This window comes from Drosophila melanogaster, chromosome 2L (assembly GCF_000001215.4).
Source record: "Drosophila melanogaster chromosome 2L".
In the NCBI taxonomy this organism is placed as follows: domain Eukaryota; kingdom Metazoa; phylum Arthropoda; class Insecta; order Diptera; family Drosophilidae; genus Drosophila; species Drosophila melanogaster.
In genome coordinates, this window is record NT_033779.5 from 9,790,879 (window position 1) to 9,807,812 (window position 16,934).

A 16,934-nucleotide genomic window follows, 5' to 3' on the forward strand; every position below is an offset into this window, starting at 1 on the left:
ATTTTATTACGATACCGAAGCCGGTATATTTGGAACATCCGGTAACACTGGCAGTCTGTTTGTAATTAACGTGCTTTTGCCCAATTTCAGGATGAATACAATTCGTCCTTGCGGTTGTAAGGGCGTTCGCACCTGCTTGAGCTGCGAACAGGACTTTCATATAGCGAAGACCTCGCTACGGGAACAATTCCAGCAACTGGAAGCATGGTCCTACTGTATCCAGTGCGACCTTCTGCAGCGCGGTTGGGATACCAATCATGTCCAAAAGGATCATGAAAATCACAAAAAAGATGAGGGCCTCCCACTGCCGGGCATCCTGGTGCAGGAGGAATTCCTTAGCGTTGATGAGGGCGCCCAACTTATAGCCGACTTGGATGACCTGCCATGGGACATCTCGCAGAGCGGCAGGCGAAAACAGAACTTCGGACCCAAGACCAACTTTAAAAAGCGCAAACTGCGGCTGGGATCCTTTGCCGGATTCCCCAGGACAACGGAATATGTGCAACGGCGCTTCGAAGACGTTCCCCTGCTTCGTGGCTTTCAGACCATCGAACAGTGCTCCCTGGAGTACGAGCCCAGCAAAGGAGCCAGCATAGATCCGCACGTGGACGATTGCTGGATCTGGGGCGAGCGTGTGGTCACTGTCAACTGCCTCGGCGACTCAGTGCTCACTTTGACGCCCTACGAAGTTCAACAATCGGGCAAGTACAACTTGGACTTGGTTGCCAGCTACGAAGATGAACTATTGGCGCCTCTACTGACAGATGACCAACTTGCAACTTTTGAGGGAAAGGTGCTGCGCATACCTATGCCAAAGTAAGTTTACTTATTTATTGCCTTCTCTTCCGGGTTAAATTTACTATCCCTGCTTTTCAGCCTCTCCTTGATAGTTTTGTATGGGCCAGCGAGGTACCAGTTTGAGCATTCTGTACTACGCGAGGATGTCCAAGAGCGCCGCGTTTGTGTAGCCTACCGGGAGTTTACGCCCATGTACATCAATGGCGTAGACATCCAAAAGGGAGATCCTGTCCGAGAAAAGTCTCAGATATTCTGGCAAATAAACTAGCAAACAAGACCAATGTAACTATGTAATATAATCTTTATTATGAGCGCGGATTATCCCGATCCTGACTGGCTGGCCTGTAATCCAGCAGTGCCACCTGTGCGGGCAGCTGAACTCCATGAATTTTCTTTAAGTGAGCCCTCAGATTGCTACTGGTACTAAAGTTGTTGGAGCAGACAACGCACTGGTGATGCGGATGCTTCTGCCGAATATGCTCATTGAGATCGCGAACCTTGGCGAAGGCGGTGGTGCAGTACTTGCAGACGTGCGAATTGCGCACGTGGGTTTTCAGATATTGAGGCGAGGCATAAGCCAGTGGGCAGTACTGGCACTTGTAGATGGCCTGGCTGCCACTGGGCTCCACGTCCAGCAGGCGATTGGCCTCGTTGTACTCGTCCAGGTTGTAGTGTTTCAGTTCGACGGCAGCATAGTCCACGGTGCGCATCTCGTATGCTGGGGATTCCAGTTGCTCCAGCTGAGAGTCGGATAGATCCAGTCGTGGTTGGGCTGTGGTGGCAGGTAAAAACTCGGAGACAATCAGCGAATCTTGGTTGGCCAGCCTTTGAGAGGGTTTCGTACAGCTATCCGTCCTTCTCCTCGTTTGTCTTGTTTCTGTAGGACGATCGGGGTCTAAAACCACATAATCCAGTGGTATCCTCCTGAATTCCTCCAGTATCTCGAATTCATCACTAGCCTGGTTTTCGGGCTCTTCCTCCGTTGCGTCCATCTTAACTTGGCACATTTCTACCTCCGCCTCGTTGTAGAGCTGCAGTAGCTGCTGATTGGCGAACGTTAGCTTCCTGAAGAAGGCGTACTGCTGCAGGCAATCTTCCAAGCAATCATTACAGATCATGGGCAGCTCCTCAGTAAGATTAAGTGCTATGTTCTGTTGAATATTATACGTATTCACTTATGTTTAAGTCATTTCGAAGGTCTTACCCAGCCGAACATGGCTTCTATCAGCTGGAGGACTGTCTGATCCGAACTGCCACCGCTCCTGTGCTCCCGTATATCCACCGAAGCGCTGTCCACGAAGCAAATGCGGCACAGTTTACGCAGGTCCATGGGTTTTATTATTTAATTAATGTAAATAAACTGTAATGTTAATGTTAATATAAATACATTCAAAGAAATGCAGCCATGTAAACAACAGTGTGGCTAAATATGGTTAAGTTCACGTTCTTTAGTATTGTGTTAGCCATGCATGTATTTTCAGTATTAATATTTAGTTTTGTGACAGTCCATTTACGGTCGTACTGCATTTTAAAATCGATGACGATGACAATGACGAAACTGTTACTTTTTAAATCTGCAAAAGGAGAGAACAAAGAATAATGTTCTTATTCCGCAGAGATTGTAATAAAGAAAACCACTGGTCGTTTCAATTCTCTTTTCAAAATAAATATTTATTCAGTTTTTTGTGTTTTTGTTGCAATCATGTCTCTCGATTTTTAATATTAATTTGTTTATTATTTAAATCAATTAATTCCTTGGTTTTTCTCTTAAAATTAGTTATTATCGTCAATGTGACGAAAGTTATTTGTCTGCCAATAATTCTTATTGACAACAGACTTCTTGCTAATTTTTTTGCTTTTTGACTTAGCCATTTCCTTTTTTACATGCATAATATTCGGGAAGATTTTTATGGTTTTCTTTTTCGCGATTGGCAATCGACAGAAATTCAGTAACGGTTTAATAATTATGCAATAAGCTATTTAAATTGATGTGGTAGTTAGACTTGGGACACAGGTGGAGTCTTGGATTTGGATTCGGGTTGGCTGGCAGATTTCTGCTCGGGTCAGTTTAGTGCTAAACATTCGCGGTTTATAGACTAAGTTTTTGTTGTCGTTTAGTTAAATGCTAATTTTAAATATATTTGCCTTGTTTAAAAAAGTGTTTCTCGAATCGGTTTTTAATGCGCTATTTATTGTTGAACTCTGTTTAATTGCCCTGGGGGGTTTGAGAACATGCGGAGTGCAATTGAAACGAAACTCGAACTCTTCGGTTTGCTGATTTCTTTATTATTATTTGTTTCTTTTTTTGTTTGTAATACGAACAATTTGAATGCTTTCATTTTTCATTTTCCATGTCTGACTGTGTGTGTTTTGGGCGTGTACCAACCGTTTTGTAATTAGCTTTTTGCATTTCGCGATTGCGTGTAACTCTGATCAGAGGAAATTAGTTAATACTTGCAAAGTAGGTAAGTCGTAAGTGAGTAGTAGAGTTTTCAAATGAAAAAGCACTTGGCTTCGCTACAAGTTTGGTTTCGTGGTAATTTCATTTTAATTTTCATTATCAATTTTAAATTCGTTTATCGTTTTAGTTTTCGCCTTCCCGCTCGCAACTGCACTATCGCATTAACTTTATCTCTGGTAATCGCTGAGGTCGAAGGTCGACCTCTCCTAATGTAGGACGCTTAGTTTATGGCTCCTTTTGCAGGTCACCGCATTTTATAATTGCCTAGTTAACGCTAAATTATTATTACTTGTATTATACATAATCTCGTACACGTAGAGTTCAATCTTTTAAAGAGTGTAGAAAATGGTTTGCTTCTTAAAACAGCTTCTTTTTATCAAAAAGACATCCATACACATATACGTAGTTCTAATTATGCGCCTAGCTGCTCAAAGATTAGCACTAAATTAATTATAAAAAAAATTAAATTTAAAATGCACACACCCTCCGCAGCTCTCGCTCTCTATCTCTCCACATCTTATTCTTATTCTGTTTCTGAAACTTCAACTCAAGATCTTAATTTCAAGTGGAATTCGCACCTCGAAAAACAACAACCTCATGGGGACAGAGCAGTTTTCGGTAGGATTACCACCCATCGCTCTGGGCGCAAGTAAAAATCGTCTCATATCAAATCTAAATTTAAATATACCTAAATGCAAATAAACCATACAAAGTGAGTGTATACACATTAAACGCTTAGATCTGATCTGCAGTTCCTTCAATTGATTTCAGCACTCGATTGGATTCCTTCTGACAATCTGACATTCGGAAATTTTGACATCGGGCATCGGGCATAGTGGCTATGTATAGGGCCGATCTGGTTTAACCGTTAAGTAAACTTTACGTCTGGCTATCAAAAGTGGTTGCTCGTCACACAATTCTGTTAGAAATTCTCTTTGGCAGGACGAAAATAAGAAAATGGGTTCGTGGTTTTTTTTTTGTTACGAGGGGAGTGGGTAGTGCGATTAACTCGGCAGTGTTTCTATGCTTCATCGTCCTTCGATCATTATCGTTCTCATTCGATAAGGAGGTAGGTTTTTCATTGATTTTGGTTTTTGTGTAGAAAACATTCACGTTTCAAGGTTTCTTAGGTGGGTTCCGGAAAGAGTGTTTGAGTTCGTCTTTTTGGGGGCTATACCATAAATATCACTGTTTTGCTTTGTGTGTTTTTTTTTTTTTTTTTTGGGGGGGAGAGCAGAGTAAAGTAGACAAAATTCGAAGCTCGTTTCTAGGAATACACAGGGGTATACGTGAGTACATAGATATAGACAAAGAGAACTCATCCGAAAACTATGCGAAATTTCCAACAAAATTGTGATTTTATCCTTGTGATTTCGAGTGGCATTTTGTTAGGTTCGGTTGGTTGGTTTTTATGGGTTTTGCTTAGTGGGTTTCTGTTCTTGCGCTGCTTAGCTTCATCTGCTTAGTGTCTTTAGTTTTGCTCGATTCCGTATTGTTTTATTAAAAATATATCCATATATATATATATATATGCGTATATATATGTGTATGTATATATGCGGTGATATATGTGTCATAAAATATATATACACCTGTTGTTCTTGTATTGCTAGTTCGGTTTTGGGATCTCTGGTTTTCAATTTCCGTTTATTATTACTTTGACTAATTAATTGGTGACTATAACTCGGTTTCATTCGCCCTTAATGCTTACTCAATTCGCTACAATATTTCAACAATAAATTTTCTAAAAACATGATGTTCAACGAACATGCCCTTCCCTTCACCGTGTTCGTGAATGCGTCTTTTAAAAATTAATTCAATTCACTATGAGTATATGTATGTATATATAGACCTTTCCAATTATTATGTGTCAGTTTGTTATCATTTACAATCAGCTATCTTGCAAATATCTCTCCAAAAGCGTTCCAAAAGATGTAAAAGTAAAACCGAAGTGAGTATATAATCAAATGGGATTTCGCAAGGGTTTCTTCACTGGGATCATATTTTGTTTGCAAACTGGAATGAAGGAAATCAAACAAAATAGTGTTGGTCCACGTGATCCCGAAATGAAAACCGAAAGCGAAAATATTAGAGCTTAAAAATGCAGACAACAAAGGGTCATCAGACCATAAATTTTACCTCTCAATCCCTCAACTGTCCTTATGTGCCTATCCTGTTTTCGTCCTTTCCTGCGAATAAATGGTTTCATTCCCTTGTTTTTGCATTTGTCAATTAAGTGCTTCAGTGTCGGTGTGTATCTTCTGTACGTGAGTGTGTTTGCCATTTTAAATACATATCTAATGTCTCATAGGAACAATATCTTATACATATATCATATATCTTAGGTTTAGCTGTGTCTGTGTGTTTGTGTGTCGTCCGTTCACCTTACATAAATTATAACAACTGAGCATATTAATTAACTTATAACTCTGTTATTGTACATACAATTACCTAGATGTATGTGAGTGTGTCTGTGTCATGTAACTTTTGAGTGTCCTGTCCCGCGATGTTTCCTTGTTTTCCTTTTCGTCCTGCTGCTCCTTTTTTTACGGCTATTCCTAACCGAATTGTTGTTTCTTTTTGCTTGTTTGCTTAACTCTTATAATTTGTGTGTGTATGTGTGTAGCCTATTTAACACTTTTTCGGTTCTTGTACGGCAGTAATTTTTGCTTTTTTGTTTGGTTTGTCCATAAAATATTTTTTAGTACATGATTTTGTTTGTTTTCTTTTTGTTTTTTTTTCTTGCAACATTTTCGTTTTGCTCTTTGTCTTTACTTAAAAATGTAATTAACAATTTTTTGTTTTTATTATTATTTTTTTTTGTAGTTTTCTTTGTTGTTTGTTTTTGTTTGCTTTGTTTTGAAGCAGCTTTGCTAGTTTTTTTGTTTTTGAAAAAGAACTTAACTAGGCATCTCCCGTCAGCCGATGCTTCCGACGTATCCGTAGCTTAATGGCCTAATTCGAGCGTCCTTATTGCACGATTATGTGCGGAGCGGAGAGCAGCACCGTAACCGTTGCAATAATCGTGAAGAGCGTGAAAACAATTAAACAAAATCTGTGGAGTAGAAGAGCAAGCAAAGCGCTGGTTTAGCAAACAAATCAGCAGGGCTGCCAAACAAAATGGCGGCCGGCAGTCGGCCATCTTTTAATATTTGCGCCACGTGCACGGGTGAGTGTGTGTGTGTGTGTGTGTATGCTGTTGTATGCGTGCGTGCGTGAGGCACTGCGTTTGTGTACGTTTATCCCGCCGGAAGTCGTGTGGCCATATTGTTTGACGTGCACAGCAGGCGCCTGTCAAATGCTGCCGGTTTTGGTTCAATAAATTCACACCCATTCGCGAGTACATATCTTAAAGTTCATTACTGTGTGGTTGAGTGCGGATGAATAGTGGAATAGTGATGGAAATATTACAAAGCAGTTGTCTTTCAGAATTTGGACCAAAATGTAATATTTCTCGTATGACAAATGTTTGTTTTTCGTTTAACTTTAGATCGTATCACAAATCGAACTTAAATATCTCAAGGGATTTTTACTTTCTTACCTATCCACAACCATTGCCGCGAACTTCCAATCGCCGATCAATTCCGCTTCGTCGTCAGCTTTGCGCATCCGCGCCGTAATAAATTGCAATTCTTTGAGAATTAGATGAAGATCTTTGTGATTGCAGCCGATGGCCGTGTGATGCTCCTCCACCGTTGTGGGCCGACCGAAGCTGCTGCAGATTTCAATTTACATTTGAATATGGAACATTTGGATATTAAGAGCAGAACTTACGCCGACGAGCCAATGGCGGTTTGGGAGCCAGATATTGTGTGCCGGAAGTCGTCGTCGATGTCGAGGACATTGGCCAGCAGGGATTTGGAGGAGCGCTCCTTTAGCTCCAGCTCCTTCATGCGATTGCTTAATAGTATTGTTTTGCGTGTAATCTTGCGACCGGGTCGACCCATTCGCAAGATCCAGGGCAGCCATTGTAGGAAAACGGACTTGATCTGGTTATGAATGAAGTACGGCAATAAAACGGGGGAACAGAGAGTGGCTTAAAGTGATGGGGGACTCACCCACGGTGGCATCTCGTGAATGTCCGCTGTGCGATGGTGGTAGTTGAGCACCACTACTGTCAGCACCACCGACGAGGCGACCATGAACATGATGCAATTGAAGTAGGTGCCTAAGGATTTAGGTGCGAAATTTTGGGTTTGCGGATTGCGGATGGCAGTTTGTGGGGTGAACAGAGAGCAGAGAAAATGCCTATATTAGAGTGGTGCTCCGGGGTCTCTCAAAATCATCAAAACACTAAGAACAGAAGCTCGAAATAATAATTTACGAAAATAGTACAACATTACTTTAGTTTAGCTTCATTTCATGAAAGACTTTGGTTAGATTTACGATTAGAGAAAGTAGCGTAATCAAAATTACTGTGTTGTTACAATGCTGTGACTACGTTATGTTACGCACGTTACTACTAAGTAATGCCTAGTGAAAGCCACTACATTTGGATTATTACTAAATACTTTTAGGTTTCATTCTCTGCATGCACTTTAGTGTAAACTGTTTTGATTAAGAGTCATGCGCTAGTATGGCTTGTATGGCTTTAGTAATTGAAGACAAACTCGAAACAGAGGACAGTAAAATCGTAAGATATTGGTTATTTTGAAATGCGATCTTTCGCAAAACTTCTATTTGATATTAAATCCTTTTCTTTTTATTGATAATACTTAATGTATAGTATGGCAATATATTACTTTTGAGACTTTACTGTCCCTGCTCATTCTACACTAATAAAAGCAAGCAACTTGTTTTTGTGGACGGGGTTCATTGGTTTTCTGTGTCGGGGTATGTAGTAATTTAAAATTGTTCTAGAGAATGCTGGGAATTGATATTTTAATTGCTTCGGCGAACGGATTATGTGTTTGCAATTGATTTAGCGTTTCTGCAGTTTACTGTATGCTCTCTGAATAGGTAATTATGATTGAGTAATCGGTTTCATTAGTTCATTGCTTTTAGTGGGCTTTTCATACTTGGGTTTGAGGTACAACGCCTAATTGCGGTTACCTTAAGCGAAGAATTAAATATGTATGTACATAGCGATTTCGATTTGCGGACGGGTGGACTAGCGAAGCTATAGCACCCACATTCGCAAAATCGGATAAAGAATCGGGATAGAATCGAGTGTGGTTATCGTGTTAGTTGGAGTCTCTCGCAGAGTCAAAGAGGTTCAGCCAAAAGTCTAAAGAAGCGGAGGTTGTTCCAGTTGGGTTCGGGTTAGTTTTCGGGTTTTCGGGGTTTTGGGTTCCAAAAATACTCTTTGTGGTTCATCATCTGCATCTCGTGTTTATCCAGTTGGAATTGGATCATGCTCTTCATCGCTTAACATTCTTTTACCTACTTTAGTCGGTCTAGTTGGGTTTTTACAAGATTCACTTTTGATTTTTAGCGCAAACTTTCGTTATGTCTAATAAGTACTTTGTACAATCGTTTTTGGTTTTCATATTCAATTGTTTTTGATTTATCAGCTAAAAGAGAGAAGAGTTTTGTTTAAAGCTCTAGAATTTTAATTTAGTTTGATTGGATGTTCATTGTTTTTTTTTTTTTGTTTTGTTTCGAAATGATAAACTCAAAGTTACAAACGAGTCAATTGAAATTTCGAATACCTAAGAGCGGTACAGCCTCGCTGGTTTTCGTTATGACATTGCCGACCAGCAGGGAGAAAACTGTTTGCGACAGTAGTATAGTGACACCTGCAAAATATTTGGTCAAATTTTGGTCAGTTTCCGTGTGCAAGTGGATCGAGGAAGCAGGAAGTCTCGTGGATCGACGTTGTTCTTCAGTCCCGCAGTTCGGTCCCAGTGTCATTGGTTTCTAATTGGGTTTTGGGGAAAATAGGATGGGAATATAGAGGCGAGTCCTTGATCAAATTCGATCACAGAGGATTAATATTAAATGATATTTTTTGGCTGAACCTTCTCGCAGAGAACACAACACACAAGTTAGAACACACACGAATAAGAGTGCCCGATCTTCAAGCATATAAATATTAGATTAATTCATTGTTTGTTGGTGGGGATGGTGGGTGCATTCCAAGTGGACAGTGGTTATCTGTTATCTGTTGTAAGCAAACGAATTCGCGACCCATTTCAACAAACGAACACAATAAGCGGCGGATATCAGCGAAATGATATTTTTGCAATACCAGTTGTGCAATCGAGCGATCAGTATATGAATAGTATATGTACATAAAAGGCATTAATCAATTTAATATTTAAAAGATTTCGTTCGCAGTTTGAGTTCTCAAAAGGTTCTCAAGCAAAAAATATCATTCCGAGAAATGGGTCAAACAGTATATCGAAGGTGAGGTCGCATAAGTTGGAGGTGGTTTGGATATACATATGTGATCGGGGGACTTGCGATTGGGATTGGGTGGCACAGACAATAGCTAAGATAGTTGAAGTAGCGTGTGTGGGTGGCTTATTGTGGGTGGTTCGTGGGTGGTTTGGTGGTTGGGTGGCCGTGGTCATGACTGAGAGTTTCCTGTGTGACGGGTGAGCGAGCGATAACGATAACGATAACGAGAACGAGCTTCAAGATGGTGATAGTAATCATGGACAAACTGAGGGTGAAAAATATATCTTCTTATTGTGACTGTGATGGTGGAGCAATGCAAAACTCGATTATCTATTCATGAGCGAGTGAGTTGGGTGGCGGTGATGGTGAGAGTGAGAGTGATAGAACCAAATCAAACACAAATCAAAGCTGTTAGCAAAAAAGTCAAATCATACGATACAAGACATAAAACTTCTTTCTTTCTTTTTTTCTTTTTTTGTAATAGATTTCTTTCTATTTATTTCTTGTGTCTTCAACGACGACATCATTTAGCATAGTATTTCATTTCTTTTCACAAGTATTATCCCAAACTCACTTGCATTGAAATCTGTCTCATAAGTATCTTTTGTAATTACATATGGGTTGAAATTGAGGGAGTGACGGTTTGAACGAAGCGAAAAGAGTACAAGCAAGGTGTACTGCAATACATAACAGTTATATTATATAGTTCGGATATATATTGAATATTACATAATCGTTTATTGAGTTTTGCACGAGTAGAATATTTGTAGAAGGAACTTGCCAAAACGACGCATCGATGAAATAGATTATTATTTAATTGGAATTTTTGAGTATATGCAAATTGGATTGGAATGAAAGGATAGTTGGTATATCTATAACATCATCAACGCATTGTCGCTGTAGTTCAGGGAATTGAGTATATATATTGAAGGGAATTTGATCGATCATATGTGCGGCATCGTCGATTTTCGATAAGTCGAACTTCAACGAGGCTTTGAGGAAGAAGTTGAAGAAACGGAAGTGGAAACGAAAGTGAAGGAAGCATAGATCGGAAGTACATATAGATAACGATAGCATTTAAAAGACTGCCCTAACCTGTGTTCATTGCTGGCTAGCTGGGGACTTGTTGTTAATCTAAGCTGACTTGAATAAGAAGCAAACCAAAAAGATTGTCGATTGTTCAAATGAATATAGTAGGATATAGGCAGAGTGATAAAGAGAGAGAGAGAGAGAGACAGAAAGAGACGTAGAGGCAACAGAAGATAGTATGATCAACTAAGAAACTGCTTCGATATATATTGTATTTGATATTATAACTTCAAGTTCAGAACGATTTAGAAGATATGGTGGGACAGAGAGAACGAGTTGGAATTAGAATTAGAATTGATTTGGTTTAGTTTGGTTTGGTTTAGTTAAGTTAAGTTAGTAAGTACTTAGCAAAGTTGCTGTAATTAGTAAACATAGTACGACGTACACAAATAACATTTAACAACTTTGTCACTTTAGAGTTGGATACTGTTTGACTTGGTTGGTTGGTTAGACTAATACTTTATTTAAGTTTAAATTCGGTTTGGTTTCTTTTTGGCTTTGGTTTGTTTGGGGATTATATATGCGAACAATTTAGCAATGTGTGTGAGTAATATAATCGTAATAGATATGTATATATATAGGTAACAACAATAACAATAATATTCATGAATATATATATGTAGTTACATATATATGTATATATACGGCTATATATACACATATATTTAGGCGTGTACGTGTAAATCATATTAAGTACTTTGTTAATTATTCTTTGGTTTTGTTTTGACAAATTTGAATATATATTTGCATTTTGGTAAGTATGTTTTAAATGCAATCGCTACCTAACAAGGGGATTGCATCAGATACTTGGGGCAATGTCTCAGCTACAAGGTTGAGAAACACTGTGAGCGATAGAAGAATTGTAACTCCTGAAACAAAAGAATTTCGTTTTTGTTTTGAAAAATACAATAACAACCACACAAAAACAAATGACACAATCAAAATGGAAATCAAAAAGCGTACGTTTATGTATGTTCCAGTGTATCTGTATCTGTGTTTCGTGTATTCGTAGGCATATCGAGGACATTGGTTGGACTTTGTTGCACATGTATGTATGTGGGCTCAGTAGTGGGGCAGTATAGGTTCCGTGTCTTTGTATCTGTTCGAGGTTTGGGTTTTTTTTTCGCAGCGCCTTACGGGCCGAACAAATTGGAGATTGACTTTTTGGATCTTTGGCTATTTAAAATTAGCATTTATAGGTTTCGTTGATCTTGATCACTGGAATGGAGTGTGCTTGAGTGTGGATATGAGTATGAGTATGCTGCAAACTCAAAATTGGAAACAGGGTCCAACAGAAACCGGGCTCTGGAGGGGAAGTGGGTACATAAATGTATATATGTATATATAATAAGCTGGGTGAGCTCTTTCAAAGTTGACCCCAATGAGATGGTGTTGGCTTGAATCTCTGAAGTAATTCCCTCTTTTACGTCAGATACAACTGACAGAATGGGCACACAATGTGCACAACATCTCAAAGTATTAATTTTTTTGCAAAAAAAAGAAGAAGTAAACTCAACTTTTCAAGAGCTTAGTGGTTTTTTGTAGGGGGCGGGGATGGTACCATCCTTCCAACTTTGACCCATTAGTACAGCATAGGAGGAACTGCAAAAACTTTGAAAGTAGCGCAAGTTTTTCTTGGCCTGCGAATATTTGTAAATTGAACTCCAAGTCGACTCAAGGTGGCAAGATGGCAAGATGGCACCCCCCTTTACACTTGCGCTACGTGTTGCCAATTTGCCACGCCCACATGCGCGCCCCATTTAATTTGCTACGTGCCGCGGCGAAAGAGACGGCACGAGTGTGAAAGCGAGAGCGAAAGAGGGAAAACTCGCACATTGCATGCAAATCATTTTCCCATTTGCCCCTCGGCCGCTGCTCCTCCTTGAAGGTTGGGAAGGTGGTTTCGGAATCGGATTCGGATTCGGTTTCGGAACGGTTTAATATATTGATACATGACATAATATGAACGCATGATGGGCTCGACATCATGAACGATACGATATTATGTGGAGTTGCAACTCTACCATCTGATCAAATGGATCTGCATAAATGCAAGTTCAAATGTCGCTTCGATTTCGGTTTCGTTTAGGGTTTATCGTTTATCTGGAGATTCGTTTAGCGCTACGGTTGGTTCGAGGGTTCGGTTTAGATGCCAGGAGTTTACGGGTTGCAAATGACTGGTGTTTGCTTTTTTAATATAGATATATAGATACATTTCCAGGTTGTTGAGCAAGAAGACTAGATTAGTTTGGTGTTGTTAGTGGCTGGGTGGTTGGGTGGTTGGGTGGTTGGGTGGTTGGCTGTTAGTTAGTTGGTTGTTGGTGTGAGAATTCGATTCGTTTCTTGCGAATAAGTGGGTGCAAGCTCAAATAGTTCTTGCCGTAACAAGATGGAGAGATATAGTAGCTATTTGGGTATTGGCAAACTGTTATATATATATATATACTGAAGGAGCAAGAGCGAAATAGGTTTAAGACAGAGTGTTGAGAAGGTGTTAAGCATCGGATTGCTTTTGGTTCTAGCCTCATTTTGGTTTTATTATTATTATTATTTTTTTTTTTGGAGTTGCATGCTGCTGCGTTCGACAAAAGTTCTGGTTGTTCTTTTAGTGGTTGTTGGTGGTTCGGTGGTGTTTTGTATTTTTGTGGTTCGGTGTACTTACGTCTGTTCATCGTGTTGTCTATTTACAGTGTTCGGTTTTTGTGGGTGATCGGTGTCGAAATATATATTTTTATATATATATAGGTATATAGTCATATGATTAACATAGATGCTTAGTTTCGAGGGCAGCCCTGCACTGCCCCTAAGGCGTATTTGTACAGCTCTAGGGTTACAAACTGATTGGTAAAGCTATACCTACCGCGATGCCTCTATAGTAACGGCTTTGATTCGTGTGCTCAGTGATTCGGGTTCTCTGGCCTAACTAGCTTAGCTATTCCTCTCTACCAAGCCAAGTATCAAAGTTTCGATTGAACCGCCATACAAACCTCTACGATATCTGTCTAAACACTAACTTGTACACGGTTAACGCATTACGCAATCAAGGGGAACAACTCTACGTGGCAGCATTCAGAGTTCTCTGGTGGTGGGTATTGCAATTGAATTTGAATTTGGGGCCAGAAGGCCATTGAGATTGCGAAGGACTGACAACAGCAACAGTGCCGGACATAAGTGTAAGTGCAACTGCGGCTGCCTGCCCTCGCGCCCAATCACACTGCAATCCTTCCACCACTTTCACTCTTGTTTCATTTATGGTTTGTTGATGTTTTTGTCTGACCGGACCAAGAAAAATACCAAACAAAAAAATGGCAAACTGGTTAACTCAGCTGTTGGGCTTTTTTGTAAGTTGGTTAGTTGGTTTTCGTTTCTGGTTTGCTGTTTCCTTTTGGCTTTGGTTTTGCTTCAGCTATTATGTATGTATATACTTTTTTTTACATCTTTTTTTGGTAGCGAAAAAAGGTGGTTCGTTGGATTTTTTTTAGAGTTTCTCATTTTAGATATTTGTGTATATATACAGTTGTGGCTAGATTTAAAATACATTTTCTTTAATTGCATTTCTGTCTACGTTTTTGATGCGGTTTTTGAAATGCTGCTATGCTTTCAGAGTAAGGATGATTTGGGGCGCAGGATAGTGTGGGAGGAGGACTCGTCCCAGCGTGATGATGAGGCGAGGTCACACTTAAAGACAAGCTTATTTACAGGATGATCGGGATATACTCGTTTTAACATTGGATTTGGGTTGGCAGGCTAAGGAACTGAAGAGACCAACGAAACGATACGATCGAAACAAAGGGATCAGCTAAAGGCACACGTAGATAAGCAAACGAATCCAACAAACAATCGAACAAACAAAGCAACAACAAAACGACAATAATAACTCAGGAACCGATTATATAGGATGGTTTTCGTTCCTTATTTTTTTTTGTATTTTTTTTTTTTGGGCAAACACAGCAAAATTGAACCGAAAAGCTCTCTTAATTGTATTTGTACTTGTAGCTGGGCTGTTGTTGTGGCAGTAGTTGTGATTGTGACTTTTGATTGGAGTGGTGATGGGTGTTTGTCGTGTGTTCGTATACCAATTATGTCAAAGCTAGTGGAGGTTGACTCCGATTAACCAGATGGGGTTAGAGTAGTTATCAAAAAGTATATAGCAAAAGACTTTACAAGACCATGAGCTAAGGTTAGTAGGAGAAGCGAGAGAAAAGCTTATGAAAGACGGAAAGAAAGTGTTCCTCGGGCTCGACTTGAGTACTTTACATGGCACACGGTACTTGGTACTTGGTACTTGATACTTGGAAGGGTTCTGAGTTCTGTGTTGATTGTTCAGTGTTGGCAGTGATTTCATTGGTGTTCGGGGCTAACATATATAGTTCGTGTGGCTAGTCTTATCCAACATCCAGTGGCTCGGTGATGGCACTCGAGGTGTGAGTCCAGAGATTACAGAAAGATTAGGACAGATCTATGGCAAACATACGGAGAGTTAGGATTTATTGATCATTCCTCATTCGTGTGGAGGTGTTCCGGATATCCGGAGTGTGGGTTTCCGGGCTTTCGGGAGTGTGTGTACGGGTGTGAGACAGAAAACAGTTACAGTTACAGAAGTGTTGAGAGCTAAGTTAATTGGTATTGGTATATCGTATTCGTTTCTGATCGGTATCATTTGTTAGTATTCGTGAGAGGTTTTTGGTTTTAGTTTTAGTTTCATTTTCGTTTCTCAGTTCATTGCACTACTGTAGCAAAACTAATGATTAACTAAAAAAAAAAAACAGCATTAGCACAGCACGACTTTCTGCTCGACACTGGTAGTAGTGGTCGATAGTCCGACCGATCGGTCCGTACTTTAAGCTATAGCGTTTTAATATCGTGTGTGTGTACCTATAAGAGGAACAGCATCCGACGTTGTCGGCATGGACTCGGCGACAAGGTTTAGAAATACTGTTAATGATAGTAGTATAGTTACGCCTGCAACAAGAGATACAATAAATATAAAACGCAATTTAAATCAAAGTCGAACGCAAAACACATCGGAAAACTGAAAGATCAAGTTTACGGAATAAGTTTTTATCATTAGTAAGTATTTATCGAAAAATTAGAAATACTGTTATACATTTTACTCATCGGCATTAGGTTTAAGTTTAACTCCTTTATCGGGATGGGTGGTTCATGGAGTTTATAGAGGGGGGCATTTATTTAATCTTTGCACGGGACAGCAGGGACTTTTAGTTCATTTTAAAAGCACAAAAAAAAGTGTTTCCCTTTTATATCTTTTTGAAAATACCATATAATATTGGCGCTGGATTTTGATTCTATATAGTTTCAAAAAGGAAACACTTGTTGATTTTTAAGAGTATTTATACTTTAGTTAAAAACTGAACAGAGAACATGCATAGACGACTGACTATCGTTAAAAGCAGCGTGGAATACGTAGATTTTAAAGGGGATTTAGGGTTTTATCTTTATTTGATAATTAAATCCAGCTTAGCCTCATTTCGCTACCCTTGCTGCTTGACCTCAAGATAACTCGATATAACTTAGCCTGCCGGATAATCTAACTCTGTAACTAACTCATACATCTATGCATATGGGGATTCGAACTGGTAATTTCGAAAAAAAGGTTATCACCGCTGAAAAACTCACAAAATGCATTTAGAAAGTTGAATAATACAATTCAGATCGATTGGTACATATGTTCTGGAGGTGGTTCTGTGTTTGGACTAACGCGATTCGGTTGGCATACTCACCCAGCGTCAGTTTCTCGCCCGAATCCGGCGGCAATGTGAAGCCCAGTAGGGCCATCGATGAGATTAGCACACATGGCACAATTAAATTGAAAAAATAATATAATGTACGGCGACGAATTTGTATAGTAAAGGTGATATCGACATATGGTTCTGGGCAGCAGGCGTAGACTATCGTATTCTTCTTTCCCGGCATGGCTGAACGATAAAATTGGATTAGTGAGCTTCGGGCAAGGATATCGTGGATCGAGACAAAGACACAAACATGGATACACATACAGACACAAGGACACAGGTATGTATGTACAATAGATTTTTACAGATTAAACTTCCGATCGAGATCGCAAAGATACATATATGTACATACACGTTAATCGTAAAACTAGTTCGAAGAAATCAGGAGCTAAGCAAATCATAATGATCTATGAAGCAATTTTTCGGCAAGCAATGTGTGAAATCAAAAGGAATGCGGTTTCTTTTGCAATTGCGATTATGCTGATAAGACA

At 39.5% G+C, this 16,934-nt stretch overlaps 3 protein-coding genes across 12 annotated transcripts in view; 1 reads left to right on the forward strand and 2 right to left on the reverse strand.

Moving 5' to 3' along the window:
* Window positions 1-3: 3 nt before the first annotated feature.
* On the forward strand, window positions 4-1,080 carry CG4036 (uncharacterized protein). 2 transcript variants are annotated; one of them, NM_001201833.1, is made up of 3 exons: window positions 4-23; window positions 91-816; window positions 877-1,080. In NM_001201833.1, the coding sequence occupies exons 2-3, from the start codon at window positions 92-94 to the stop codon at window positions 1,064-1,066; spliced, it is 915 nt and encodes a 304-aa protein (NP_001188762.1). In that variant the 5' UTR covers window positions 4-23; window position 91; the 3' UTR covers window positions 1,067-1,080. The 2 variants fall into 2 exon arrangements, with proteins under 2 accessions (NP_001188762.1, NP_609314.1); NM_135470.3 differs by having other exon boundaries at window positions 19-816.
* Window positions 1,081-1,082: 2 nt separating this feature from the next.
* Window positions 1,083-2,229, reverse strand: CG13123 (uncharacterized protein). Of its 3 annotated transcripts, NM_001273371.1 has the most exons (3): window positions 2,186-2,229; window positions 2,003-2,087; window positions 1,083-1,949 (listed from the first exon to the last, which is right to left on the reverse strand). In NM_001273371.1, the coding sequence occupies exon 3, from the start codon at window positions 1,914-1,916 to the stop codon at window positions 1,104-1,106; it is 813 nt and encodes a 270-aa protein (NP_001260300.1). In that variant the 5' UTR covers window positions 1,917-1,949; window positions 2,003-2,087; window positions 2,186-2,229; the 3' UTR covers window positions 1,083-1,103. The 3 variants fall into 3 exon arrangements, with proteins under 3 accessions (NP_001260300.1, NP_001260301.1, NP_609315.1); NM_001273372.1 differs by having other exon boundaries at window positions 1,083-1,942; window positions 2,003-2,229; NM_135471.3 differs by having other exon boundaries at window positions 2,003-2,229.
* A 209-nt stretch (window positions 2,230-2,438) lies between these two features.
* Window positions 2,439-16,934, reverse strand: part of nAChRalpha6 (nicotinic Acetylcholine Receptor alpha6) — a 92,934-nt gene continuing 78,438 nt past the window's right edge. For 2 of the 7 annotated variants that reach the window (NM_001273373.2, NM_205951.2), the window contains 6 exons: window positions 16,432-16,626; window positions 15,566-15,652; window positions 7,318-7,427; window positions 7,034-7,248; window positions 6,801-6,974; window positions 6,094-6,314 (listed from right to left, as the gene is read on the reverse strand). In NM_001273373.2, coding sequence (NP_001260302.1) covers window positions 6,230-6,314; window positions 6,801-6,974; window positions 7,034-7,248; window positions 7,318-7,427; window positions 15,566-15,652; window positions 16,432-16,626 — 866 coding nt within the window. In that variant the 3' untranslated portion in view covers window positions 6,094-6,229. Of the gene's footprint in view, window positions 6,315-6,800; window positions 6,975-7,033; window positions 7,249-7,317; window positions 7,428-11,472; window positions 11,560-15,565; window positions 15,653-16,431; window positions 16,627-16,934 lie in introns of all 7 variants that reach the window. The other 5 variants (NM_205953.3, NM_135472.6, NM_001201835.3 and 2 more) reach the window with 5 other exon arrangements.